We start from the raw sequence: 27,753 nt of genomic DNA on the forward strand, positions 1-27,753 counted from the left end.
TCGTGGCCATGGCCACCAGTCTCCCAGTCGCACCAGCCACGTCGTGTAGGGCAGGAAAGCAGACACGAGCTCCGGGGGGGCCCCCTCAGGGCAGCGGGGTGGATCACAGCCTGCAGGCAGGCAGGGTCTCCCAGCAAGGCCACACCACACCAACACCAAGGGCTCCGCGACCCAACCTCGCAAAGACGACAAGGTGGTGCGAAAGCGAAAGCGAAAGTGCGGGACACGCGAGTCGCCAGGCCCTGCCTGCCGCTGTTGTTCACTTTGTCACTGGATCACCCCACAGCGCAAATCCGGGGTCCGGCGAGGGGAAGGCCGCACACTGCAGTCGGTGCTCACTCCGGTGTCCGAGGTCCGATTCGGAAGCGGGAAACGGGTGCCACCTCAGCTCGGGTTCACCAACCTAGTCCCCTCATCCAGGGAAGGATAATGTCAGGATAATCGTAGGAGGTCGCGGAGGTCCTCGGGAGCCTCGCACCTACGCGGCCATCTTGGTTGCGCGCTAGGCTCCTCCTCCCAAACCTTTTCTTAACGCTCATTCCCTTAACGCTCAACAGCACCCTAGCCTACGAGCTACCTAGGGCTTACCTTAGGCGGTGACTTATCTATAATAAAGGGGAGTTTAAGATTTGGCAAGATGGTTTGGATGCTAAATCGACGTGGCAGTTTAACACTGCATTCAGACTTCAATGGCAGACCTGGGACATGTTTTAAGGTGCTGCTTAAGAGGGTGGCACAATGAGTGGTGCCAGCCCACTGGTAGCATTTCATTTACAAGCCCTGAGGGTAAGGTATAACATTCTATTTCGATTTTCTATTTAATAATCTTTATTCGGTTTGAAAAACCATAAACGTTGCAAATCTATACAATTCATACATATACAATACAATAATTAAAATCAGATATTAAAAAGGGCCCACATCTCTCCAGTGACAATCATGTATTCACAGCTTATCTTAAAATAAATCACAGATACATCAGTTGTAAATATAAGACATAGATTCTGGTTCTAGGGCTGTTGTAAAATACTCAGTCATAGACGGAATATTAATTTGAGGCAAAAATGTATAAAGTGCAAGTGCAATAGACTGCTTGTGCATTCTAGTGCAATATAAAGCAAACACAAGGAGATGATGGCAGGAGCGCTGACACTTTTCAGACACTCGCCACCATTCACAGATCTGGGTTGAATCCATCATCATTCTTTAGCTCACTTTGCCACCTCAGTTCAGACCCAGCTATATGCAAATCAGTCTTGACACTGTGTCCCATGGGAACAGTCCAGTTCAAACTGCCAAGCCTGGTCTTCCCTAAACCGGAAACAAGCATCCTGTGACTGGTTTATGGGTAACACCCTTCATCAGCCAGGCTAGCTTGAATCCAGTGGCAAAGTGAGCAAGGGATCCACGTCTGGGCATACCCTGCCAATTTAGGACAAACAAAGCAAATATACCATATTAAAACATTGAAAATTTGATCCAACATCTGATAACTAAAATGTCATGCATTTCTTCTTACGTACAAGGTTTCTGTAATGTATCCGTTTTAAAAATTCTAAGTGCTCCTGAATGTAACTTGATTCCCAAATTTCGGCAGATGGGTTTGATCCATTTTTTCCTTGGAATGGCGTACGCTGGGCAGAAAAATAATATATAAGAATAATTTTCTACTGCATTAAGTGGACATAGGAGACAATAGGCCTCTCTGTCATCACTATTCTTACATAGCATTTAGCTGTATTGCTATTAACCTGTAGGACCTCGAAGTGAAACTTCATATACAGTGACTTGGCCAGTTGCGGTTGAACTTTATCCAGAGATTGTTCAAAAAAGGGGAGTGGTTTTACTAGTAGAAACTGGGATGTTAGCCTACTTATTTTAGAACAATGGTGGATGCTGTTTTGTATAAATGCACGTATGTATTTTTCAAAAGCTTTTTTTGAAAGTGTTGTTAATGTACTGGGTGCATCCCAAAAGTAGATAAGACCTAGTTTGCAAAACCATGTTGGCACGTGTCTGACCCATTGAAGTGTTGTAAGGTGACCGAGTCTTATGATCTCGATTAGCCCCTCTTTATACTTTTAAAGTTCTTCTGTGGTCCACAAACAGACCCAGAACAACAGAGGTCTCAATGTGGCTTGTTGGTCTATGGGCTTTACGTTGAGGTCCTGGATGATAGGAATCATGGGTGACTGTACAGGCAAATGTAGTAGCTTCCTTAAGAAATTGTTTTCCTCCCCTGTGAACATGTTATGCCTAGTGGGCCCCAGAGCTCTGTGCCATAGAGAGTTACATATTGTGCCCTGTACTTATAAACCTCCAAGGCGGGAGACACTGTCTTGGATACACCTTTCTGATCCTTTCCAGTATTGGCATTGAATTTTGGAGCAAAGTAGCCTTGTATTTGTGTACATATGGATTCCATGCTATTTTTGTGTCTGGTGTGATACCAAGGTAGTTAAAATTGGATACATATTCTAGCTTTTGTTTTTGAACTGTGATATTTTTCTTAAAGGTTTTCTGCAGTTTTATCGCCATGTATTTGGTTTTGTTAGAGTTAATTTCAAGGCCTTTAAAAAACGCAATATTCGCTAAAGGAATTCAGTAGATTTTGTAATCCTTTGGAGTGTGTGATAACAAAATTGTATCATCGACGAATAGCAGAGCCGGTATTGGTACCCCTCCTAACTTTGGCGACTCAAGTTTGCAGCTTTGGAAATGTGTTCAACATCATTTACATATAATGAGAAAAGAGCGGGTGCCAGAACACCTCCCTGCCTTATTCCTCTTTTTATAGGGACCGCCTCTGAAAGTTTGCCCCTGGGGCCCTATCTGACTTCTCCAATATCTTCATGCAGCATGACTATCTGTGCCAGAAGATCTTCAGGGACTCCCTCAATTTCGAGGGCGGCCTTCAAATCTATGAATGCTATGTACAGGTGTCCTCCCATTAAATTTGTGTATTTCCAGCCTATGAATAGAAGCCCAAAGACCGAATCTATTGTACTCGTTCTCACTCTGAACCCAGCGTGATACTGTGATAGAATGTTATTTTCTTCTATCCAGTTATTGAGCTTGGATAGAATCTGTTTTGCATATATCTTTTGTAAGGTATCTATTAGACTTATCGGCCTGTAATTGACAGAATCTTGTTGAGTACCCTTTTGAAATATTGGGATTATTTCAGCTCCTTTCCAAGACTCTAGTATAGGAGCTCCTGCAGCCACAACATTACATAAAAGATTTACGTATGGTGCCTATACTGTTTTATCATGTCTCAGTAGGTCGCCGGGTTCTTGCTGGGACCAGACGCTTTCCCTAGTTTGACAGCATCTATTTCTGCCATTGTATCATCCAAACTAAAATAAGGAGCAATGTTTGGTCTGCTCTGTGTGATTTGTAGGGGGCAGTTTGCCTTCGATCATTGGCCATGTGTCCATTGGATGGTAGCATGTGATTACAGGGACAAAAAGTGTCTATCCCAAGTGCCTGGATCCAAAAAGAGATCCGGGCTGGTACTTCCGATTTTGTTGCCCTTGGCTAATATTCTCCAAAATCCCGCATGATCCTTATACTTTGCTGCAAAGATAAGGTCAGCCCAAATGCGATCATCCAAATCCTTTTTTGTTTGCACTAGACATTTTGTGTACTTTGCCCTTTTATCCCTTAATACTTCATTGTCATTGGAACTCACAGCCGCTAGCAGTTCAATTTTGGCTTTAAGGCAGTCGTTGTTATACCAGTGAATGTGCTGGGGGCAGATGTCAGCACTAGCTGACACATGTTCTCGAGGGTTTTTGCTCAAGAGTGGTTTCAATTTATCTACCATGGTACAGTGGATCTGCACAATGGGGATATCTCGCATGGATGTATCTATATAGGGGGCTAAAACATCTGAGAAGGTATTATAGATCCTCGTCATAACTTCACGGTTACCTACGATAGAAGGCCATTGTAGAGCTCTACAATTATTGCTAACTATCGGCTGAATTGCATTTCTAGTGTTTGCATTATTTCCCAGAGTCCAGGTTTCGAAAAGAGATCCCACCATTGTTAAACACAGTGGGAAGTGATTGCTGTCATCTCTAACCTCTACTTTTAGGTTGATTGGGTTACCCCATGAGTTAACACTGACCATGATGTGGTCAATTCTGTTCTTAGTAGGACCTCTCTTGAATGTGAAGGCACTCGATCTATCTGAGGGCAGCCTGCCATAGCAGGCACTCAGCCCCTGTCCGGCAACTAACCGAATCAGTTGGGCCACTGCAATTGTGCATGGTACGGAAGTGTCAGCCTACAAAGGCAGGACACCACTTACCATATCATCTTCCTCCAGAATGGTTTCCAAACCCACAACTGGTTCAAATTTACAATTAAAGTCTCTGCCTATAATTATTGTTGCCCTGGAATCTATTGAACTTAAAAAATGGTCCAATATGTCTATCATTTGGGATTCCGTGCTAGCAGGTCTTGGTCTATTATAGACATTTGGCAGATACATTTCTGTTTTGTTTGGTGTTTTTACTTTTACCCCCAGGGTGTCTACTGATGATAATTCCAATTGAGTTATTTCGGACTTTAGGGTGATTCTTACCCATATTGCTAGAACACCTGATGAAGGTACGGCACTAACACTAAATGTTTTGAAGCCCAAATTGTATGACATTTCCAATGCCCAGGTTTCTTGCAACAGGCAAAAGTCGAATTGTTTAATATACACCTGCAATTCCTGATCTACTCATTTTTGTTTCAGTCCCGCTATGTTCCATGATACTAGGTATTTTTCAGTTGCTGGGCTTCTTCATTCCTGAGTAGGGAACGGTTTGTTGCAGAATCTGCCACTGTGTCCACCCGATGTTCCATAGGATTATCCTGTTGATTTTGTAGGGGATAACTTAGGATTAGATTCCCTGTAGGGGTGACTAAGGGCATGTCGCATCGGGAGGGTACAGTGTCCTGCATTGTCAGTCAGTCGACTGCCTCCAGATTGTTTTGTGAGAGATCAGAATAGGGCGGTTTTCTGGAATTTGTGGGCTCTAGCAGGCTCTGTCCTACATCACTACTGCGTCTATTTAGCTCAAATCTCACCAGAGTGTTAGAGGGAGAACGTGTTCTTAAGTCAAGTGCGATTAGACCATGAGATAAACTCTTAGTTTTTATGATAAGGAGTATAGTAGCATAGGCTACGTGTTTACTAGACAAGCGTTCCACCTTTAATAGATCCGAACGTATTACTCATAGGCAATTACGCTTGTGTCTTATCCAGTGTATTACCTTGTTTTTCAGTGACTCTTCGTCCTCCCTATAGCAAGAAAGATTAAGTTTAGGGACAGTTGTCATGTAAACTTTCCACTCCCCTAATCTAGGGCTATCATTGTTTCTGTAGTTAGTGGGGGTCCACCTACATTCAGAACCGCTAAACGTTGAATACTGCTTCAGCTGCATGATGTGTGGATCCTGCTCCCACGGTTGTATCCCTATGCTTCCTACTGGCGAGTGTAAGTGTCCCCCCTGGTTGTTATTGTACTGTGGTTTATTATTTTCAGTGTACTTTTGTCCAACCACCATCCTGCTCTTGTACACATCCCCTTTCTCAAACCTTGCTCTTTTAATACTACTAGTCGTCCCCTTTTCTCAACCATTCCCTTCTTGGTTTTGCTGATCTAAGTACGAGCCCTCAACCAATTTGCCTACATGGTTACAATGTTGTGTCCTCTGTTTTGTATTTTTAACTACGTGGGGGGGCAACCTGGCACTTCTTGAGTTTCCCACAGGGTTCCTCTACTACAGCATCCCTGTCTGTATTACCTTGTTGTGTTAGGTTCCCTATTAATGTTTTTAAACTGGCAACCTTGTTGGTTAGAGCATTTAACCTCTGCACTAGCTCTGTTATTAGTTGAGCATTGGTGTTAATTTGTTCTCCGTGCACCTGTTTTACCATCTCATTTGCTAAACTAGGAATTCAGCCAGTTTTTACTTGCAAATTACCATGCTGTAAAGACACATTAGAATTTGTATTCTGTATAAGAGAATCAGCAATTCCATTGTCTGACGCTGGTACAGAGGTTAAACAGGAAAACCTATTTGAACACAAAATGGGCGATGGGACCTCCTTGCCTCTGGCAGTGCAGATTAACTCATCTAGGGCATGGGAGTTTGTTTGCTGTATGGTATTATTATCGCATTGGGTGGGGGGTGTAGGTAGAGACTGATGGATACCTGGTGCGAGCAGCGCAGTCTTAATACTTGCTTCTGTTTGACCCAGTCTTAAGGTAATCTGGGAACCTGATGCGCATTTACTATAGAATGCAGTGATTTTTGTTTTGTGTTTAATAACTGTTTTGCATTTATTGCTCTGCATTGTTTCTACCTCTTCAATCATGTCATCAGTTTTTTCTGTAGTACAATTCTCAGCTGTGCTTTTCCCTAGTTTGGATGATTTCCCTTTTGCTAGGCCCTCTGTAGCCTTCCGCTTACCCATGATGCTTAACTGTAAGAAACGTAGGGCTATTCAGGGTAACCGAGGGAGTTGGCAATATTTCCTAGAAACAGACAGACTCTTTGCCAATGCACCAATCAGCTACATTAACCAGAGGTTTAGGCAATTTCACTTCTATCTGTACATGTACCATAAAATGTCAACAGTGCAACCTCGCTAACAAAAGAGAAGGGAAAGTGGGAGGTGGAGTCGCCATAACATACAAAGGTGCGCTGAAAGTCGTGGTCATTGACTCCGCCTCAGACAATACGATGGAAATTTGTATGTTCAAAATTGACCTGATCCCACAGGATAGTTTAAAGGGCACTCTTATTTATCATCCCCCAGGGCCACTCAAACACTTTAATTTAAAATTGATGGAGAAAATTGCCCCTCACACTATTACCTCAAAACACTTCTTGTTACTAGGGGACTTTAATATTCATAGCGAAGATAGTGTGAACACAGAAGCTGCTAATGTCTTGGCCAATATGGCCTCCCTGGGATTGGTGAGGAGCAATACTGGCCCTACACATTCAGCAGGTCATACCCTGGACATCATACTCACAAATTCACCCTTCATATTTTCTGATCCCCCTTGCCAAGTGATGTGGTCGGATCACTCTCTGATTCCATTTCGGATTAATAGTTGCATTAGAAATCAAACTGCCGCGTGTCCTCAAAACAGTCTCCGAAGCCAATGGCATAAAGTCACGTATGACTCTTTTAGCAAAAAATGTGTTCCTCCTTTTTTAAATGAACATATGGACAGTACTAAGAAGCTTAGCGTTTTTAATGAGGCCATCACTTCTGTGATAGATACTCTTGCTCCTATGATACGACAACAGATTAACACAAAATAAAAAGTGCAGATTGGTATACTGTTGTGTTACGCAGTGAAAAATCTATATGCAAACACCTGCAGAAAATTTGGTGCAAAACCCATTCAGAAACGGAGAAGCTTACCTATAAAATTGCCCTCACCTCTTATCATAAGAACCTAAAAAAGGCACGAAAAGATCATGTTTTATTAACCAGGCAGGAAATTCAACTAAGGAACTCTATAATATTCTCAATTCATTCACTAATCCTACAGCTTGCTCTCAGCAGATCCTCCCCTCTCAGGGATTATGTGACAGTATAGCTGAGTATTTTGACGATAAAATAAATCTGATTTACAATCAATTATCTCAAAATTCTTATTGCCTGGATCTTTCTAACTCAAGACCCTCAACTCTAAGAAGTTCTGATGAAGGCCGGAAACATTTTAGTGCTATTCAGGTCATTCAGGCGAAAGCCATGCTTAGAGTAGCGAAATCTGGATCTCCCCTTGATGTGATGCCGGCACATATATTCAGTCTCCTAGCCCCTCTCCTGGCCCCCTCCATTTGTGATATTCTTAACACTTCTTTATGTGAAGGGGCCATTCCACTTGATTGGAAGGCTGCTCAAGTGCTACCAATCAAGAAGAAAGATCAGTTACCTGCAGAAGTGCTTTCCAATTATCGCCCCATTTCACTTTTGCCGCTTATGAGTAAAATGGTGGAGGGTTATGTCAACACTCAGCTGATGGGTTACCTGGAATCTCAAGGCATCCTTGATCCTTCCCAGTCTGGGTTTAGACCCAATCACTCCACAGAGAGAACCCTCATTGGGGTTACTGGCCAAATTAAAATGGATAATAACAAGACAGTGCTGCTGGTCTTATTGGATCTAGCAGCAGCCTTCAAAACTGTTTCTCATCAGAAATTCATTTTTCGACTGAGAGAGGCCAGTTTGCAGGGACAGGCACTTAATTGGCTCATTAGCTTTCTAGATCAGCGTACCCAGACAATTAATCTGGGTCTCTTCCGCTCCCAAACCTTGAAGCTTACTAAGGGGGTGCACCAGGGCTCCTGTTTGAGTCCTACCTTATTTAATATCTATGTGGCCCCCCTGGCCAAGATCATTAGGGAGTACGGTTTTACTCCATTCTCTTACGCTGATGATACGCAACTACTCCTGTCCTTTGATAAGGACACAGAGTTAGTTGAACAGCGTTTTGCAAAGGGCATGCTAGCCATATCAACCTGGATGACTGAACACTTTCTCCAACTGAATGCGGCCAAGACCAAAACCCTGCTGTAGGAAAGTGGGTTTCTGTTGCAGTAACCCCCTCACTTTTTGCCAGACTACTGATGCACTTTTTCTTGGTGTGCCCTGGGTCCCTGCCAATCAGGTTCCCAGGGCCTGTGTTCTTTCCCCAAAACTAACCCAATTGGCATCTCTGGCCTCAGGTCAGCCTCTGGTAAATGGTACCACAGGTACCCAGGGCAATGTGACCAAGGAAGTCCTCTAAGGGCTGCAGCACTTATTGTGCCACCCTTAGAGGCCCTGTACCCTGACACTCCTACACTGCCTTTGTAGGCTGTGTGTCTTGGTGCAGAACAAAGTGAAGAGTCGACATGGCACACATCCCTGTGTGCCATGCCCACAAACCACTGCCCTGGCATACATCAGTCACCCCTCTAGCTGGGTGCCCTATGCCAGTGGTGAGGGTACAGGTGCATGAGCTCTGTACCCCTACAGTGCCCAAGTCCATTCATGGGCACTGTAAGTGCAGTGCTGCCATTAGGAGTATATGGTGCTGGGAGTTTGACATTACGAACTCCACACCACCATAATGGCTACACTGAAGACTGGGAAGTTTGGTATCAAACTTCTCAGCACATTAAACCCACACTGATGCCAGTATGGGATTTAATGTAAAATGCACAACAGAGGGCATCCTAGAGAGGCCCCCTGAAACTCGACCAACTCATAGTAACCTGACTGAGTGGCTGCTTAGGCTGCCACCACCAGACATGTTTCTGGACCCGTGGGTCGAGAGCTTGCTGCTCCCGGGGGCCTGAAACAGTGCACATCCTGGGACGAGGTGCCAAGCCTCCTCCCCCAAGATGGGCAGAGCTCACGAAGGAGAAGCTTCAAAGGCATGCCTCCTTTGTGAGCCTCTCCAGACCATTTGCTGCTTTCAGCAACTGGTCCCCACTGGTTCTACCCCCCACTTTGGGCTAGAGTACCGGCGGGAAAAACAAGTGAGGAAAAGAGGTGTGCCCGCCTCTGCCAACCCTACCCCTCAGGTGGGGGAGGCGAGGTAAAGCACAACCTTCAGTCCCCGCCATCTTGAGGATGGGGGGACTCAGCCAACCAGGGACAGGCTCCTGCCCCCCACCCACTGGAGAGTGGCAGAATAGGGGGTGTATCCACCCCAGGGAAGGGACCCATTGGTCCCTGCCCTTTACCCACCTGTAACACCCCTAAATTGAGTATTTAGGGGGCACCCTCAACCTTCCTTCCTTAGATCCAGCCTACCTACAAGAAGAAAAGAAGAAGAAGGACAAAGAGCCGTGCAGAGCTAACAAGAGGACACCGCCCACTGACATGGCCCCAGCCCTACAGGCCTGTCTCCCCTCGAATCTACTCCTGCGAAATCCTGGCATGTCCAGCAGCCAGCAACCTCACAAACCCCGGAGGACCTGCCTGCCTTCACTTTCCAGCCTACTTCTTCCGTGAACACTGGACGTGTTTAAACTGTAGCGTCTGGTGCCAGTCAGAGACTGCAAATCCAGCCCACTCTGCACCCGCCGAACCCAGCCCGAGCGGAAAAACACCATGAGGAGGTCCCCCCGGGGATCCTGACCCGAGATCTGGTGACCCTTGACCTGCCTCAAGCCTCCAGATGACACCTGCAGCCTCAATCCAGAGTATCCCCCCTACCGCAACCAGAGCAGGTAAGAAAATCCGACGTCACAAGGCACCCCTGCACCCGACACCCCACGGCCTTGTGTGCCCAAACCAACAGTGGCTAACCAACCCACGACATCCCAACTTACCCCTCAAAGTGGTGGTCACACCCAGAAGATCCTCGCCCCCGAGCCTGCAGTGTTTCTTTGTCCCGGAGGTTCTCCATTGAAAACAAAAGGGCACCCGACCTCAAAACAGCACCCTGTACCCGGCCGCCTTAGTGCCGCTGAGGGTGCACCTTCGGTCTACTTTGGTACCCAACTTGCCCTGAGCTAAACCCTAGGAGCTTTGCTCCCACAACCTTGTGGCCTGCTTGCCAGCAGCCACCAACCGAAGGCCCCCTAGCCCCCATTGGATAACATTGGGCCTCAACACGCTGCACCCCGCCAACCTAGTGCTGCTGAGGGTGCAACAACAGTGCATCACTGACCCTGGGAGACCCCTAAGTCTAACCCCAGAACCTTAACTCCCACAGCCGATTACTTACCTGAGAGCCGTTAACCTGTTTTCCCTCTATAGGATAACATTGACACTTTTACTCTAAAAAGTTTCTGTGTGGAGTTTTGAAATCTAAAGATATTCCTTCAAATTCGCACAAATAACTAAAACGTGTTTACTCACCTGTTTGCAGGCAATGTACCAGTGCTGGATCGAAGTATCCAGCACTGAGTTAGAAAAGTAACGTGAAAAGTAACTTACCTGCAATTTACTGTAAAAGCCTATTCATTTCAATGTACTGCTCCAAAAAGTTTATTAGTGTGGAGTTTTGAAATCTGAAAATATTCTTTAAAAATCATGCGAATAACCAAAATGTAATTACTTACCTGTTTCTAGGAAAGGTCCCCGTGCTGAATCTAGGTATCCAGCACTGAGTTAGAAAAGTAACATAAAAAGTAACTTACCTGCAATTTACTGAAAAAGCCTATTCATTTCAATGTACTGTATTTGCTAAGTCTTGCATATCACTGCTCCCCTGTAAATCAAACAAAGTACAATTTCTATTGCATTTTCAGACTGTTCTATATCCAGTAACTTATTTCTGAAAAGTATTTAATGCTTACCTGTACCAGGCTTGCTTGGTTCTAAAAATAAACAACAGTATATTTTTATACAAGCACAATTGGCCTAGAGTTCAGTTCTTGAGTGTGTGAATTCATTTGATGACTGAGTGGGTACATCAAATGCTTAACACTGTCCTCTGATACTGTCTTACTGCTCGGCCAAGCTACCACTATTAGAGAGTAAGGTTCTTTCTAACTTTAACCTCTGCCTACCTCTGGGGACACTTGGACTCTACACTCCTGCTGTTTGGCTTGGCTCAAGTATCCTGGTCCCCTAAGTGGTGGCCTGCTGTTTTGGGCCCGCCCCTTCTCCTTCTACTGTGGATAAAAATCTCGGGGTCCATCTGGATGTATTGTTGTCTCTGAGGAATCAAATCATGACTACCGCAGGGACCTGCTACCATACCCTGAGCCTTCTGCGCAGAGTGTTCCAGTGGCTGGCCCTTTCTGTTTGACGAACTTTGATTCAGGCTTTGATCGTTGGTCATCTGGATCATCGTAATGCTCTACTGGCATCTGCTAATGAATCCCTTCCGAGCAGATTACAGATTGTACAGAATGTTGCTGCATGCCTTGCTCTCAAAAAGCCGCCTTGTACCTCCTTGGGCCGTTGCTGAAACAGCTCCACTGGCTTCCCATCTGTCAAAGGATTAAATTCAAGCTTTGCTGCCTCACCCATAAAGCACTCTATGGTATGAGTCCTAGCTACCTGGCGGATGAGTTTAAAGTTTACTGCCCGAACTCACTACTTAGATCTGAAGGTAAAGGGCTGCTAGTGGTCCCCCGCTAAAGGAAAATATGAACAGGCGGAGAAACGGTTGCTTACCTTGCTCCGAAATATAGGAACACCTTGCCGGAGGCCTTGCGCAAATGCCCCAGTCCTATTCGTTTCAGGAAACTCCGGAAAACTGAATTATTCCGGGACTGATCTGTGATTGTCCTGTACCCTCTCTTCGGTTGTGCGGAGATACCCCTGCCGGGCTGATTCCAGCACTTTATAAATCCCATACATACATGCATACATACAAGGCTACTTCAAGTTCTCACCCAATGGTGTGGTGTTCCGGAATTGCGTCGGTTTGGATTTTTAGTGAAGAGAATTGCAGATTCAAATGCGGTCTAGGAGGCTTAGTCAAGAGCAGTTACCACAAACGCCCAATATAAAGAGAGGGAGTCTTACCAGGCAAGCAGATGGATCTACAATACAGCAAAGCCAAAGGGGGTTGCCCTGCTCTGCCTCTTCCTGTCGCTAATGGGCGCAGGACGGGCCCACTCGGCATTGCCTGCAGGCGTCTTGCGCCGCAGGAGCCGCAAAGCTTATTTATGCGCCTCCGGGCGTGGCGGTGAGTGGCAGAGGGGCTGGGGATTCTAGGCTTGGGAGTCCTCTTCCTTCTCCCCCTTTGCGACAAAAGGCAGCAGCAGGTTTCAGGCTTCCTATGCCTCGGGAACCGCACAGTTTATTGATGCGTCGCCGGGCATGGCGGTGAGGGATAGCGCAACTGGGGATTCTGGGCTTGGGAGTCATCTCCCTTCTACCCTTTGCAGCAACAAACAGCAGCAGGTTTCACACTTTCCGTGCCAGGGGATCCGCACAGCTGATTTATGCGCCTCAGGTTGCGGCGGTGAGTGACAGCGGGGCTGGGGGTTCTGGGCTTGGGAGTTCTCTCCCTTCTCCCCCAAACAGCAACAGGTTCCATGCTTCCCCACTCTACAAGGGACATATACGTACATTAAATATGTCAAATTGGGGCTAAGCCAGTTTAATCATGTTTAGAGGAGAGAGCGGAAGCACTTTAGCACTGGCTATGAGTGGTAAAGTGCAGAGTCCTGAGACCAAAACAAATGGATTCTGCAAAAAGTAGAGGGTAGAAGGCCAAAAAAGGTTAGGGGGACTCTGCAGAGAGGGTCGAGGTCCAACACTGGGGCACCGTGGAAGGTCGCCCAGCTGTGGTACTTACAATGCTGGGGAATTGTGGATACTGAGCCTGGGAAGGTGGTTTATGAACTGTGGACAGTGGCCCAGGAATGGTGCTTAATACATTGTGCATTGTGATTTGAAATGAGGATCATGGCCCGACAATGGTGCTTTAACAATTATGGATACTGGTCCAGGGAGTGTGCCTTATGAATTATGGATGCTGACCAGAGGATGGCGCTTAATGAATTGTGGTTTATGGCCCAGGGATGGCGCTTTCTCATTTGTGGATTCAGACCTGCCTATTGTGCTTTATATACTAGGGAAACACTAGGAATAGTGGACATGGCTACACGTCTTTATATAAAATGTTCTACTAAAAGCTGGCTTGATAATAGCGCTTTCCATTTCGGCCCTTGTGTTGCTTTTTCAAAAGCTCTTCTTCAATACGACATATAAAATCCAGATCTCTATCATGTCCAGTACACTTCACAAACTGTGATTTAAAACATAATGTTTGGTAGCATGTTTTACCAAGATTTCTTGTGTGGGGTAATGCCTCTATGCCCTTCTGGAGGGACTCGAGCTTGAGCTTTCGCTCACTAGCTGGGTACAAATCAGGGCTATTTGCATTCCCATTCCATCAAGTCGACTGTCGACATCACGGATCCCTTCAGTTTCAATTACATGTGATAGGAACATGAACCTGCGAGGAACTAACTGCTGATTTCTTTTTGTTCCAGATGCTCTTGGCGAAGCTTACTGTAGTTTTCCGAAGAAAAGCTATTGAGTTGACTGATCGGCGTGTACGAACCATGAATGAAGTCTTAACTTGCATCAAATTAATTAAAATGTACGCTTGGGAAAAGTCATTTGCAAAAACGGTCCAAGGTACGCAACGTATATAGATTAGAAGGGGTTTTGAACAATTTAAAAGCCCAAATCTTTCAGATTCGTGTCGGTCTACATTTTGTCGAATGCTTCAGTTTGGAAATCTTATACAATGCTTGCTATCTTTAATAATCACTACGTTTCAGTAAACATACACACACTAGGAAACGTGTCTGAAGGCACAGGACTGCCACAAAACTAGAAATTATATATTTTAGGAATGTGTGAAAGGATTGCCATGCTTTGACAAGGTACACTAAATATTTTAACTTTGTACACTTTTAGTGACATGTCCCATTATTTGTGTTTCATATATTTGCCTTCTCTCCCAGGAACAAAACAAAAATACATGTCTGCCAATATACTCTAGGGAAGCAAATATATTGGCAGTGGAAAAGACTAATACAATCTCCCCATTTACTCATGAAGTAACACCCACATTGCCTTAGGGTTCGATTGCGAGTTTTGTCAGTGCTGGAGCAGGCGGTACGCCATCGCCACACCCCTGCACGTCCGAGGCTTGTTGCCGTCTGCTGACCAGATTACAACTTGAAAGTGGTCTGGCGGGTGGACGGAGTGGTGGTCCCATGGCAATGCCTCAAAAACAGGCATCGCAATGGGACATCACAACAAGGTTCCTGCACAGCATGGGCTTGAAAGTCCATGCCTTGCAGGAACTGGTGTGAATGCACACAGGGGGGCACATGTTACGCCCACCGGTGTGCATCCACATGTGGAGGAGTCAAAGGGGTCCAGGTCCTTTGTTTCCCCTCTGCCACAGAGTTTATGTTGGAGGAACGTCCATGACCCCACCGGCAGAGAGGAAACTCGTAATATGCTTAGCAGGACAGCATATTGGAGACTCTGACCACTGAACCACCTCTAGGGAACGGCAATTCCCGGGCAGCATTGTCTGTCCCAGGGCAGTTCCACCCAACCCGTAATGGGGCAGTCGGACCACTGGTGTGACAGTGGCTGGTCCTCCACCGCCGCACCCACGAGAGTCTGGCGGTCCTTGGACTGCCAGACTCGTAATTAAGTCCTTAGTCAACTCTACATTGGAATGTTTTTCGCAGTTACAAGCCAATAAGTGCCGTCTCTGGGTGCCTGTCTACCGAATGGAGTCATGTACCTGGTCTCCAAGAAACTGTGTTTTCTGCGTTAACTCTGTAACACTGTTCATTAATGTATGAATTTTGGATGGTGCGCAGCATAGTCACTGAGATTCGGAGAGTGTAAATCGCAAATTTACCAACGAGAAAAAAACAAGCTTCAGGATGAAGATGTGAGATGATCAAGGGTTTGAGATGGACTGTTTCCATGAGGAACAGTGCCAATATTGATTTGTATTAGGTGGTCCTCTGTCTAGAGCGACTCAGTATGCAAAACCGATGGGTTGGAATGCTAATCTGAGCTATTGCCACTTGTTAGACTATTCGCAAATATTTGTCCCATCCCCTTTTCCAAGCTCACGTTCAGGTGCAGAATATGTTCATATTGAAGACCCACATGACTGTTATTCTCTGTTATTGTCATGAGAGTAATGGATGCACAGTTGATGGTCGTAGACATGACTCAAAAAGCATTATTTATTAGTAGGTAGTTGTAGGTGTACGGATTAACACTTGCACACTCGTGGAAAAGAGCTTTATGAATTAGGAAATATATCCTGCTGTGAATAGTTCCAATAGGCCTGGCAATTAATTGGCAAACCATTCCCATATTTGGAATGAAACACAGATATTCACAGAAAAGGGTTTATGAAACAGGCCTTGAAATTCAGGTGTAATCCACATTACAGACAAGAGTAAGACACATCTACTCATAGAAAACATTGTTCATCAGGCCATACAGGTTTGTATTCAAGAGATTTCAATAACATGGAAAAATGTGAAAAGGTTTCCCTTAACAGAGAATTAGCCCTAAACATCTAGTTAAAACACAATGGCCCTCATTACGATGTTGGACACTGTGTGGAGTGGGAACTGACTGACCATATGTTGGTGGTTCCGCACCCTTATTAGGATGCAACTGCACATAGTGCTGTCACAAACTCCAATTCCTCTATGGGAGCTTGTGTGGCGGTCGGAAACCGATGGCTGCACAAACTCCGATAGTGAAATGGGAGTTTGTCTAAATCCCTTAACCATGTGGCAGGTATTTTCTGAAGGGCACTTATGGTGCCTCCCAGGCCACCAACCAAAGGCCGCGAAGGGATGGGACCCCAAAGTCATCCTCTCCGTAAGACTTTCCATGTCATAAAGGCTGGCATGGAAAGGATGTCGGAAACCGACATCCTAATCTCGATGGCAGGAAAGCCACCCTAAAGGGATTATGTGTGGTTTCAGACAGGTCGATGGGCTCCTTGAGCCCGTTGGAAGCCAGTCGAATTGATTCACTGGTTTGGACTCCAACCGCCGTCCTTGAAAAAAGGCAGTCGGAGTTCAAACCGAGGATGTCGGTCGGTAAGCCTCCTACGAGCGGTCGGAAGTTTACAGACCGACATCCAAATCAAGTCCTTAGTGAAGTGCACCTATAATCAGCCTAACATTAGCAGAACAGGTATGCTTTGTGTCTGCATGCTATGAATATAGGCCCTTATGCCCCCAATTCAGTGCTAAAATATGGAAGGAATTGGGGAGAGGAGCGCCCCTGGACCCCAGTGCCACTGCATCTCTTCATCATTGATAGCGAAGCCCCTGTACCATAGGTCTCATAGTAACTGTTTCAGCTTCAAATTTAATGACCTAGCATGCTGATTTATGTGTGTAAATGTTTAGTTTTACATTTTTAGTATAATGTGTAACTGGCATAGCTGGGAAATTAGATTGTTTATGTGCGGGTTTATGTGTGTAAATGTTTTGTGTTTGCATGCTATGTATAATGTTTAATTAGCATATCTTGTAAATGAGATTGTTAAGCTATAGAAAAGAGAGGGACTAAACTCTTGCAGTGAGCCGTTACTAAGTTTTGACAACCCAAACAATAAATGTATCTGCATGAGGTAAATAGATTTCTGTGACAAATTCCAGTCCAACCCTTGATCATTAGGAACAAGCTGCAAGACCTTCCTCATAAAAAAGAGCAACATATATCATTACGGTTAGAAAATAGTGAATTTAAAAATCCCAAACCAATGTATTTGAGAAGAGCAAAACGTAATGTTATTAATTGCAAAAAAATATAGAAAATTATATTGAGGGTTCAGAAGAAACAAAAAACATGCCAAAAGAAAAATGGCAACTCATATTGAATTTAATTGTGTGGGCTGCAGTTAACCAGAGCCTAAGCTTTTTCAGACTCCATCTAGTTAATTGTGCAATCAGAAACAAGCTGCTGTTTCACCTCAGATAAAAGTTATGGGGGACTGAAACCTAGGCACTCTTTATGGATAAACAGCGATGGACCGAAGTCATGAAAGGGTTTTTTGTTGGCTGTGGTCAAACGTTTTACCATCAGAATTGTTTGGGAGCTTCAAAATCTTCAGCAGAGCAAGGATGGAAACCGTGGCTGAACAGTGCTATTTTAATTTCTGTACAAGTTATCCACAATCCTGTGAAGCCTTAAACTTCATGGACAAGTGCTCTTGGTGAGGCAAACTCTTGAAATGTAGCTGGTCAAGTTGTGTTTCTTTCAGCACACACCTTGTTTTGGTTCTCCGGGGATGGACATGTGTTAACTGGCAAGGAAATCTTCTTATCAGGTGCTCCACAAGTCTTCAAATCTTCAGGATATTCTTCTTGGACAACAGGCCATGGGTTCAAGTTTGGAAAGACTCCCCATAACTCCAAGTTAGATCTACTGCCGATGTTATTGTTACTGGCTTGTTTTGTTCCAGGTGGACATAGCTTTCTCTGTCTCCAGGACTTTAATTTCTCTTCAACTTCAGGAGAGAGATTCCAATAGATGATCATACCCCATTCAGAGAGAGTGGAACCATTTTTTGTAGTGGATCAAGAAGAGACTATTTTCATTATAGTGTCACAGTGTAAAGCTGGAGGCAATTCTCCTTTGGCCCTTTAGCAATGAGACAATTATTTCTCCACCAGGTAGCAGGATAACATATTTCTCTGTTTCAGAAATCACTCTCCCAGGAGAAATCGTAAAGCAATTTCAAAATGGGGATCTAAGTAAAGTCCAAAAAACGGAGGGCACACTAATGTTTTCTCAGTTTTTACTACATTGTGACACAGCTCTTGTTTTAGACAGGCCCTTTAATTCAAGTTCTTTGTACTTCTGTAAACCAACATGTTACATCACCTGAATCCCTCTTCAACTCTCAATAAACTCTGGTGTTAGACCACTCCTGCTTCCAAAATGTAAAATAAAATCAAAATCCCTCCAGGTCCCACCTGTCCTTCATACCACTCAATCCTTTCTTCTACACAAAGGGAGCCCATTCCAGCCTCTGTTGATAGGGAGATGTGTCCGGGATGATGAGCAAAAATGTCTTGGAGACCATTTAACGATGAAACCTCTGAAGTCGAGCAGTTGGCCACAGTACTTAATGTAATATATCATTTGTGAAGAAGGGCAAATAGATGTAAACCACAATGGGCTCTACCATGGCACATTAATGAGGTTTTTTCTATATCTAAATAAAATGTAGCCAGTCACCACAACAGCTTATAAAACATGTATAAGTTGTCTTGATATTCCAGTATTTCATGGAATGTATTTGTTCAGCATTAGGCAATATCCTTGTCTTTATAAAAAAGAAAGGTGGATAGCTTCTTCGTCTTTCACCTATTCCCATTTGTGCACTTTTAGCAAACTTCTACTCCTTTGACACCATATATCCACTGCATACTTTACTCTCTCTAAATGTAGTCTACCCTAAGATACATGTCTGTTTACCTTATTCTAATATTGTACTTCTGCAAATTGGTCACACCTCACCCTTTAGATCCTAAACTCTCTGCAAGAAAGCGGTTTATTATTTTGGGTGGACGACTGCCCACCTCCAGGAATGATAACACTCCTTGTCAGGGAGAACCCCCAGAATCACTAAATTTACTTGAGCTCAACCCTCTGGTAGCTATGGAAGAGAGCAGACAGGAATAACATAGGGTTATATGTAAAGTATTATGCAGTACCAAACAGCAATTCAATAAATACACCAAGCAATAAAAATCTGAAACCAAATTAGAAAAATAGAGTAAGTAGCATGTAATAAACAAAATTACACTAAACAACAAAAATCCAATTAGGGAAACCGGAGATAAAGGAATACATTTTTTTTAGGTGAAAATAGCACCAAACAGCGCAAAGCGCCAGTGATAGTCAATCGTCATGGTAAACCGGAACCTGGGCACGCCATCCTCAATGGAGCCTCTGTCGGATACACCAAGTAGATTGGCCCCTGTGAAAATCTGGAAGTCAAAAAGTTCAAAAACGTTTTTAATGTCTCACTTCAGAAATGCACTTTGCTACTTTCTGAAAGAAAATTCTTAACATTTCTTCTAAGTCCCACTGCTATATGATGGGACATTGTGACTTTTTAAAAAGAAAAACCCTTCCTGCGCAGGACCCTGCTGAAATTGTAGCTGCTGCTGTGGAACCGAATGCCATATTCTGTAGCAGGCTAGTTACCCTGGTGCTCTGGAGCTTTGTAGATTTCTCACCGAGAATTCTCTAATTCTCAATGCAGAATGGATTGTTTTTTCAGAGGTGTGGAGGTTTCCAATCAGAAACCCTTCCTGGTGGGTCTTACTGATCCTCTGGAGGAAAAGTTTTCAAAAATTTGCAAACTTTATTCTGGTTCCCAAAACATCTATAAGAGTTTACTTTAGGAGCCTTAGGGGAAGACACTTGGAGACTCTTGTGGTGTCAGGAAGAGGTCAACAGCAAAGTCCAGTCCACATCCAGTGGCCACTGGTCAACCTGGCACTTCAGGGAAAATGCCTCTTCTAGCTTGTTGTATCCCTATAGCCACACAGGTTGTCAGACAATTGACCTGTGGAGTCCACTTCATTGTCTGGCATACAAGAACTAGCAGCTTCAGGTTACAGGGCTCCTTTTAGGTCAAATACAGCTGTCACAGACAGCAGTTCCAATCCTCTTCCGATCTTCTGCAGATCCAGAAGTGTTCTGAGAAGCGTGCCTTGGGGTCCCACATTTATTGTTAGCACTATCTAGGGGGTGGGGGAAGGTGGCAGTCCCTAGCCAACAGGATGTAAGTTTCCATTCCCTTGACCTACATTTTCAGTAGTTCCTGTTTCACTTACTTCAACCAGGCCCAAATTGAAATGTGCCATGGCAATTCCAAGATAGCCAAAGTCTTTGGCCACAATAAACTTGGGCTCTAAAACAGAGGGGTATAGGGGAATATACTATGGAAGTTACAAGTGCCCTCCCTCCTCTCAAACTAAACTCCAGTTTTAAGAATGTTCTGGGCCTACACCAAAAAATGAGACATAAGTCTGGTAACTCACAGAAGGGTCCTAAACAACCAGACAGGGGATATGCAAGCATTGTGTTCTGGTCCTTTCAAGGGCAGACATGTTGTACATATATTTCATATAGGCCTTTCAGGCAGGGTTTGACACTGTTTAGCAAAACGTGGGGCAGCATCAGCTCCCTAAATGTTGAGCTGAGCCTAGAGACTTCATCCCAGCCCATTCAGGTTGACCTGTCAATCAAAGTGGTCATAGCACCATTGAATGGGGCTTTTAATAAATAATACAAATGACCTCTTGTAGCTGGTTCCTGTCAAACGTTACAGTTTAAAGTTTAGAATTTTGACTTTGACTTTTAACCACATTATTCTATGATTCAACACAGCCAATTGTTCAATGATCCAACTCAACACTGTCTGTGAAAATAGCTTTTATGGCCAGCCACTGGAAGAGCATGCCCGCTTTACTTTTGAACATGTTGCACTTTTAAATATCAGGAAGCCTACCTTGTGGGCAACAAGATGTACTAGACTTAGTAATATTTAAAGCAGGGTTTCTTGCCTGTCAAAAAGGGTTGTTTTCACAGGTTTTATTGTATTTGTTTAGGCCGCTGCAGTCAAGCTACACATAGTAGGTCTGAAGCCATGTTTCTAGGTCCAATCTGTGATTGGTAGAATAGCTCCTGCAGTCCACAGGTGGCATTTAGCTTCCAGGCCCTGGGTACATTTGTTAGACTATATACTAGGACATATAGGGAAATTCAAAAATTCTGGTAGCAGTAAGCCAATTTAACCATGTTTAAAGAGGGAGCACAGGCGCTTTACTCATGTTTAGCAGGGGTAGCAATTAACAGAATTCCAAGTCTAGCAACAATTGGGTTCCGTAAACCCCCAAAATATGGGGTGACAATGCAGAAAAGGTGGATTTTCTACACTCTGCTTCTTTGAAATCTTATCTCTGCAATCTAACAATTACTAATCTCCCCATGCCTATATTTTCACCTCATCAACCATCTCTATGTATGCATGCAGTAATGATTATGTTTGATGCCCATTCATTTGATAGCCATAAAGAAAAAGGAGTAAACGTTCGGGAGGGTTTTCCTTGAGAGGACACATTAATCCACACAACAAACAATAACCAATAACTGCTGGATCAACCACTGATCTTGGTTACTGGAGTAGCATACTACCCACTGTAAACTTTTTCAGTGCCCCATTACAGTCAGTGTTATATAGATGCAGGTGCAATTCAAAACAATACAATCTACAGAGTGTGAATTGGAAGTCTGAAGTACATTCCTAGCAAAAGCTAGCAAAATGTCCTGTAGGCCTAAATGTCACACTGTTCGTCACAGCTAACTACAGCCTCCACCAAAATATAGGCTTACCTGCCTATGAAATCTCTTTAAATATATGTTCCTGATTTAGAGTTCCTGAGATGCAGATGGATTGTCAAAAACCATCTGTTTATACCATTACGCTGACATGGAGGTCTGTCCCTCAGATTTAGAGTATGGCAGTTTGATGGATGGAAGTATGTCTGCCATCCACAGCCTCCACTGCATTTTCCTTGTTTCGGCGACAGCAGTCAGACAGAATGAACAGTGGAAAGCCACTCTTCTGTCAGCCTTGTTTAAGGTATACTTGTGAGAATTTGGCCTGATATATACTGTCCACTAGTTATAGTGGGCACCTTGTATCAGTCCAAACAACCCCTTATTGGTTATAGGTTAAAGACAACCTTTATTGAAAGCTATCCTAGTGGTAGCTATGGAGAGCAGCCTTCAGGCTAAGTCTTGAAGGAATGTAAAGCAGCTTGTTTTACCAGTCTATAATCTCTTGAGTCACCAAATGAAGGATATCCACACCAGGTATATATATAAAATATATGTATTTATCACTAAACACACTCCTAGTCTCTTTATGAGACTAGAGGTCAAAACACATAAGTTACACTTCAATAATCACAGTAAAATAGTACAAATACACGTCAGGTCCTAGGGGTGAGCCAAACCATATACTAAAATAGTGATATGAGAACCACGACTTAACTAGACACAAGGCCTAGAGCCTGTATAATCGCTGGGACCCCAAGGAACCACCCAAGGTAGTGACACAGGGGACCCATGGGGGCCGTGTGCAGTGTGTGAACATAGCTGCGAGCTCTGGTTAGCTTCTATGGGGAAAGTCACGGTTAGATTTTTAAAGATGAGGGACACTTAGAAATGAGTCAGGACCAAACCCTTTTGGACTTAGGAATTTCTAGGGCTAGCACCCACGGGAGCACCGGAGTACTCGTGTTACCTCAGGTGTCGGGTCGGGTCGCGTCGTCGATTTCAATGGGAGCTGGCGAAGAAGTGCTGCTGCCGTGAAGATGCAAAGTGTCCGAAGAGATCCAAGCCTGGATCGAAGATGAGAAGAACCTGAAAGCAGAGGGGACAGAGTCTGGGTCACTAGCCAGTGACCAGGAAGGCGATGAGCAGATGCCCACCCATGTCGGGTGATTTCAGGTGAAAGAGGTGAAGCTTGACTCTTCAGCCACGAGGACCAGGAGGTGTCGAGGTCAACCAGGAGCTGAATTCGAGCTGTCCCAAAAAGGATGTCGAGTGCTACAGCGTCGGTGCCCGGATTTGACACAACAAGCCTTGGCAACAGCAACCCACGCAGAAACGAGAAAGATGCTTCGGTGCAGGTCTGTGGGACTCACCACTTAGTTGGGAGTCAGGGCACATCTGGAGCAACCAGGGAAGCCCAAGGAAATACAAAGTTACCCCCTCAGGGACCCACCAGTCAAGGGACCAGCGATCGCAAAGGGACCTCAAGACAAAACACAAAATGGCGGCCCACGGGTCACTCGGAATGACCAGGCCAACAATCTTCAGTAGATTCAGTGCTCGAGGTTGGGGCTACAAGTCAGCTCAAGCATGACTTCAAGAGATGTCAGGAAGTCAATGCACTTGCAGAAATGCACGGTGCCCAGGAGTTCCGGTTCCACACTACTCACGAGGGTTGTGGGTCTCAGCTTTGCTGGAGACTCGGGTCGGCCTCTGAGATGTCTGGAAATCCTCTTACTGGGCTGCAAATACTTCGGAGTCCGGCGGGAGCTTCGATGATGCAGACCAGCAAATCGCTTTGTTGGTGCCTGCCAAGCAAGGGAGTCACTCCTTGACCCCAAGGGAGATTTCTTCAGTCCTCTGGTCTTGAGCAGAGCGTCGAAGGTCCAGGATTCAGCTTCAGAGTTTTGTCCAGGGTAATCTAAAGTCCTAAGGACTGGTGTCCCATACTTATACTAAGGTAGGGGGTTGGACATACTCTGGGGACCCACCTATGGGAGGGTTTGGAAAGAGGGATGGCTACACCCATTTCCTTTGTCCAGTTTTGCGCCAGAGCAGGGGCTGGAAGCCCCTGAACCGGTTTGAGCTGGACTATGCACAGGGACACCAAATGTGCCCCCAGTGCAGGACTTCAAAGCACTCAGAGAGTGCTCCCACCCAGCCCCAATACACATAAGCCTGTCTGGGAGGTGGTTACACCTCCCTGTGACAGGAAACCTATTGTCCAGGCCTCCCCTGCCGGAGTTTCGGTCAGCAGCAGGAGGCCAGACCTGTGTCTGTGGCTGCAGCATCCATTTTGTGATGCCAGGACTCTATTAAGTTTCTACCGGGTATACCAGTGCTGTCATGTCTCTCCCTCTAGAAGGGTGGGATCATACTTCCACACCAGTTACTGGTGTGGGAGTATGGTTCCAAGGTGTTTGACACCAAACACAACATGTTTCCGTGCAGCCAGTCCAAAGTTAGCATTTACCGTTTGGTTATAATGCACTTAAGAGTATATGGTTGGCTGCACTACTGACAACCCCGGAGAAGAGATTCCGAAGGCTGCAGAGGGGCTCAGCTCATGCCTGAGCACCCCCTCACATATAACCAAGCACCCTGCCTTCAGGATTGATAAGGCCTGCCATAGGGATGACTGATAGGTTTGTATGTGCAGTATATGGTGAGATATAGTGAACCTATATTTCAGTAATGGGTGCATGCACCACCTTACCCAGGCTGCAGTAGCAGACCTGTGATGTCATTTTGGGTGGCTTTCCAGTAGTGGCATAATACATGCTTCAGCCCCTGGTAGGCCTCTGGGGTACCTATGCCCTGGGTGCATAGTATACCATATACTAGGGACTTATAAGGGCACCTCAGATCCAATCTGAACTGTACCTAAAGTACATGGAATCATTTTAGAGAGGAAGCAGCGAGGTTGGGGCCCTGAATAGCAGGGTCCCAGCCAGACTAAAGTTGAAAAACAGTGAAACACCAGCAAAAAGTGGGAGTAAACATGTGAAGCAGATCCTACTCTCCTACAATACTTTTAACCGAAAGACACATGAGGGTTCATCTTACACACCTGTGCTGTAGGAAAAAGAGCATAAACAGCCAAACCCTAACCACAGCAACCACAAAACCTGCAACATGTCCATAGTCCTCCATGCTGCGGGACTCTATCTGTCAGTTGTGGAGGAACAATAACACAATGCACAACAAAAGAGAAGGACAGTGCAACAAAGTATTTAAAAAGCACTATGGTAACAACAAACAGCGCTAAAATATATTTTATATACACAAAACCATAATAAACAATCCATATTTTCTCCCTGCCTGGCCAAATGCTCACTACATATCCATAATGAATCCTCACCTCATACATTTTTACTGCCCACCCACACCGCATTCCAAGAAGTGAAAGCACATTCTTAATTAAGCAAAATGGTCAGGCAAGCATATTGGTAACACTATAAAAAACATGTTTTACATTTTTTTTTACAAAATAAATGAATATTAATATTGTATAGAAATTGGAGTGTTTTACATACGTCTCACAACAATTCTGTGCCTATCCTTGATTACACTTTGGCACACACACCACAATCATATGATTCAACCATGTCCTCTAAGTACATATATATAATCATTGATATGTTATGTCTTTTATCTGCCCTATAATACCAAGGACAGGACACACACTCATGAACCAGACATTGCGGTCATATACTTAACCTAGGTGTAGGCATACATAATGCATTTCATGGACTATAAGTGAACCAGGATATCAGAAGATATTTACAAATGTAATCACAGAAACATTAAAGCTAAATGTGGTCATGCACACTTCCACTCTGAGTGCCTCATAAACTCACTAGGCCCTCACAACAACACCCCCACTTCCCTTAACATACATGGGAACAAGAATGAAGTACATCTTCAGCAATACAACATCTCCAACAATACAACACACAGGAAATCAAAAGACCTGGAAAGGGAAGTTTTTGGTTAACATAAGCAACATAATGGACTATTTAGCCACCTATGGAAAACATTACAACATTTTAAAAAAAATACTGTATCTGCAAGTAAACAACATACCAAATGCAAAAGATTCAATTCTAACTTTTTATAAAAATGAAATAAAAAGAAACAGAAACATCTTCTTCCTCTGGCTTGATTAAAGCCTTTAACATAAAATTACAATGAAAATACAGGGATTGGGGAAGCATACTAGTAGTGTCCTCCTCATGTGGTTTGCCAGTCTCTAGGAACATATATCCAGGCACCTACTTTTGGGGATGGAGTGGGGTTTAAAAAAAAATTCTGAGGGCAGGACCAGGAGACTCTATCGAGGACTAGATTGGTGAGGTTTTGATGTATGAGAGTGTTTTAGTGTATGGGGTGATTCAGGACAGGCCAAATAGTGGAAGGAGGTGAAGGAATTGGATCAGCAGGAGAAATTGTGGTGGGCTTTTGAATGTGTCAGGGCTTTGAATGGGGGCAGGTTGTGTAATAGGGACAGAGGTGAAAGCCAAGGAGGCCGGCAAAAGAAGGCCCCAAGCAAAGACAGCAAATGAAGGTGAGGTAAAGCTGTGCTGAAGCTCGAGAAGTGCAATAGGCACCGACAGTAGACTACCCATTGGAGCGAGGAAGCAGCCAGCTTACAAGTCTGTGCGGCTTGTGCTGGGGATCCGCCTGTCATTTTCAACACTCATGACTTGCTTCGTACCCCTCACCTCATTGACCTCTGAGCTGCCTCTGACCCACCTGTGAGTAGCTCAATATTTTGTTTTGCATGCACTCTACTAATCAACATCTATCTGCCACTTGCCACACAAAGTCTTAAACTCAGGGACTTAAGCTATCAGCCTGTGTTCTTGGATGTGCTTGACTGCAGATTGCCTTATCAGGCATCTGCAGGAAGAAGGGAGACCTGCAGGGCCAAGAGCTGACAGGGTGTTGTAATCTTTGCTACTTACGTAGTAAGCATCTAAGTTAATGTCTTAATACCTGCACCATCAAGAATTCAGAAAGCTCAAGGACATGAATGCAAGGACCGTTAGAAACACTAAGCATGTGAAAACTAACTCCACATCATTGAACAGCCCCAGCACAACCGCTTAACATTGAGACTGCAGATCATGTGGACTGCTGGTTGAGCCTTACAAGGGCAAGAAAAACTACAGGTAGTCACTCTGTCCATCCATCAGTACCTCTTCAAATTTAACAAGCCAGGTCCTGGAAATCTTCCCTTCACAGCATGGGATGATAAACCTCAAGTAATAGCTGGCATAAAAGAAGCAGCTTGCCACTCCAACACAGAGGACCCCCGACTATAATCCAACACATCATTATAAGGGTAACGATAACGTAGCAGCTGACCTGTCTTCAACTTTGGAATCAGCAGACACAATGGTGGGCACATTGTTGATATCTGCCCTCGCAAACTCCATGGCCATCAACTCAACCCCAGTGGCCAATTATGATCGGACCACTGAGACCGTGGCGCAAATTCACTACACCAGTAAGAGAGAGGCTAAGGAGGACATAGCCGACAAACGAAAGGAGAACAACCTGAGGCCACGTACAAAACTCAACCCCTCACCAAGGATCGACAAAGTAGACCAGCATGTAAATTCAGTAAGCTTCTTATTATATGAATCAGATGCAAAATTACTAGGGGGCATTTGGCAAGCACACCGAAGGGCTTCAAACTTGGCAACGGCTTACATACCTGTACGGACAACAGATGGAACAATACTCATGTTGAGAAACTCTACCCTGTTAGCAGCTACAAAAGCACTAATCTGGCACAAACTGGAACTTCAACCTGACTTTATGCAATCACTGGCAAACTCAAAAATCAACATGGATACACAAATCAATAGATTAGAGTCAAAACT

The 27,753-nt window shown here is 44.6% G+C and overlaps 1 protein-coding gene across 2 annotated transcripts in view; it reads left to right on the plus strand.

Annotated features, from left to right (window-relative positions):
* Positions 1 to 27,753, plus strand: part of LOC146776281 (ATP-binding cassette sub-family C member 12-like) — a 1,395,717-nt gene that overhangs the window by 521,564 nt on the left and 846,400 nt on the right. For both annotated transcript variants that reach the window (XM_085639684.1, XM_085639683.1), the window contains exon 8: positions 13,981 to 14,128. In XM_085639684.1, coding sequence (XP_085495810.1) covers positions 13,981 to 14,128 — 148 coding nt within the window. The remainder of the gene's footprint in view (positions 1 to 13,980; positions 14,129 to 27,753) is intronic.

This window comes from Triturus cristatus, chromosome 12, assembly GCF_964204655.1.
Source record: "Triturus cristatus chromosome 12, aTriCri1.1, whole genome shotgun sequence".
Taxonomy (NCBI): Eukaryota; Metazoa; Chordata; class Amphibia; order Caudata; family Salamandridae; genus Triturus; species Triturus cristatus.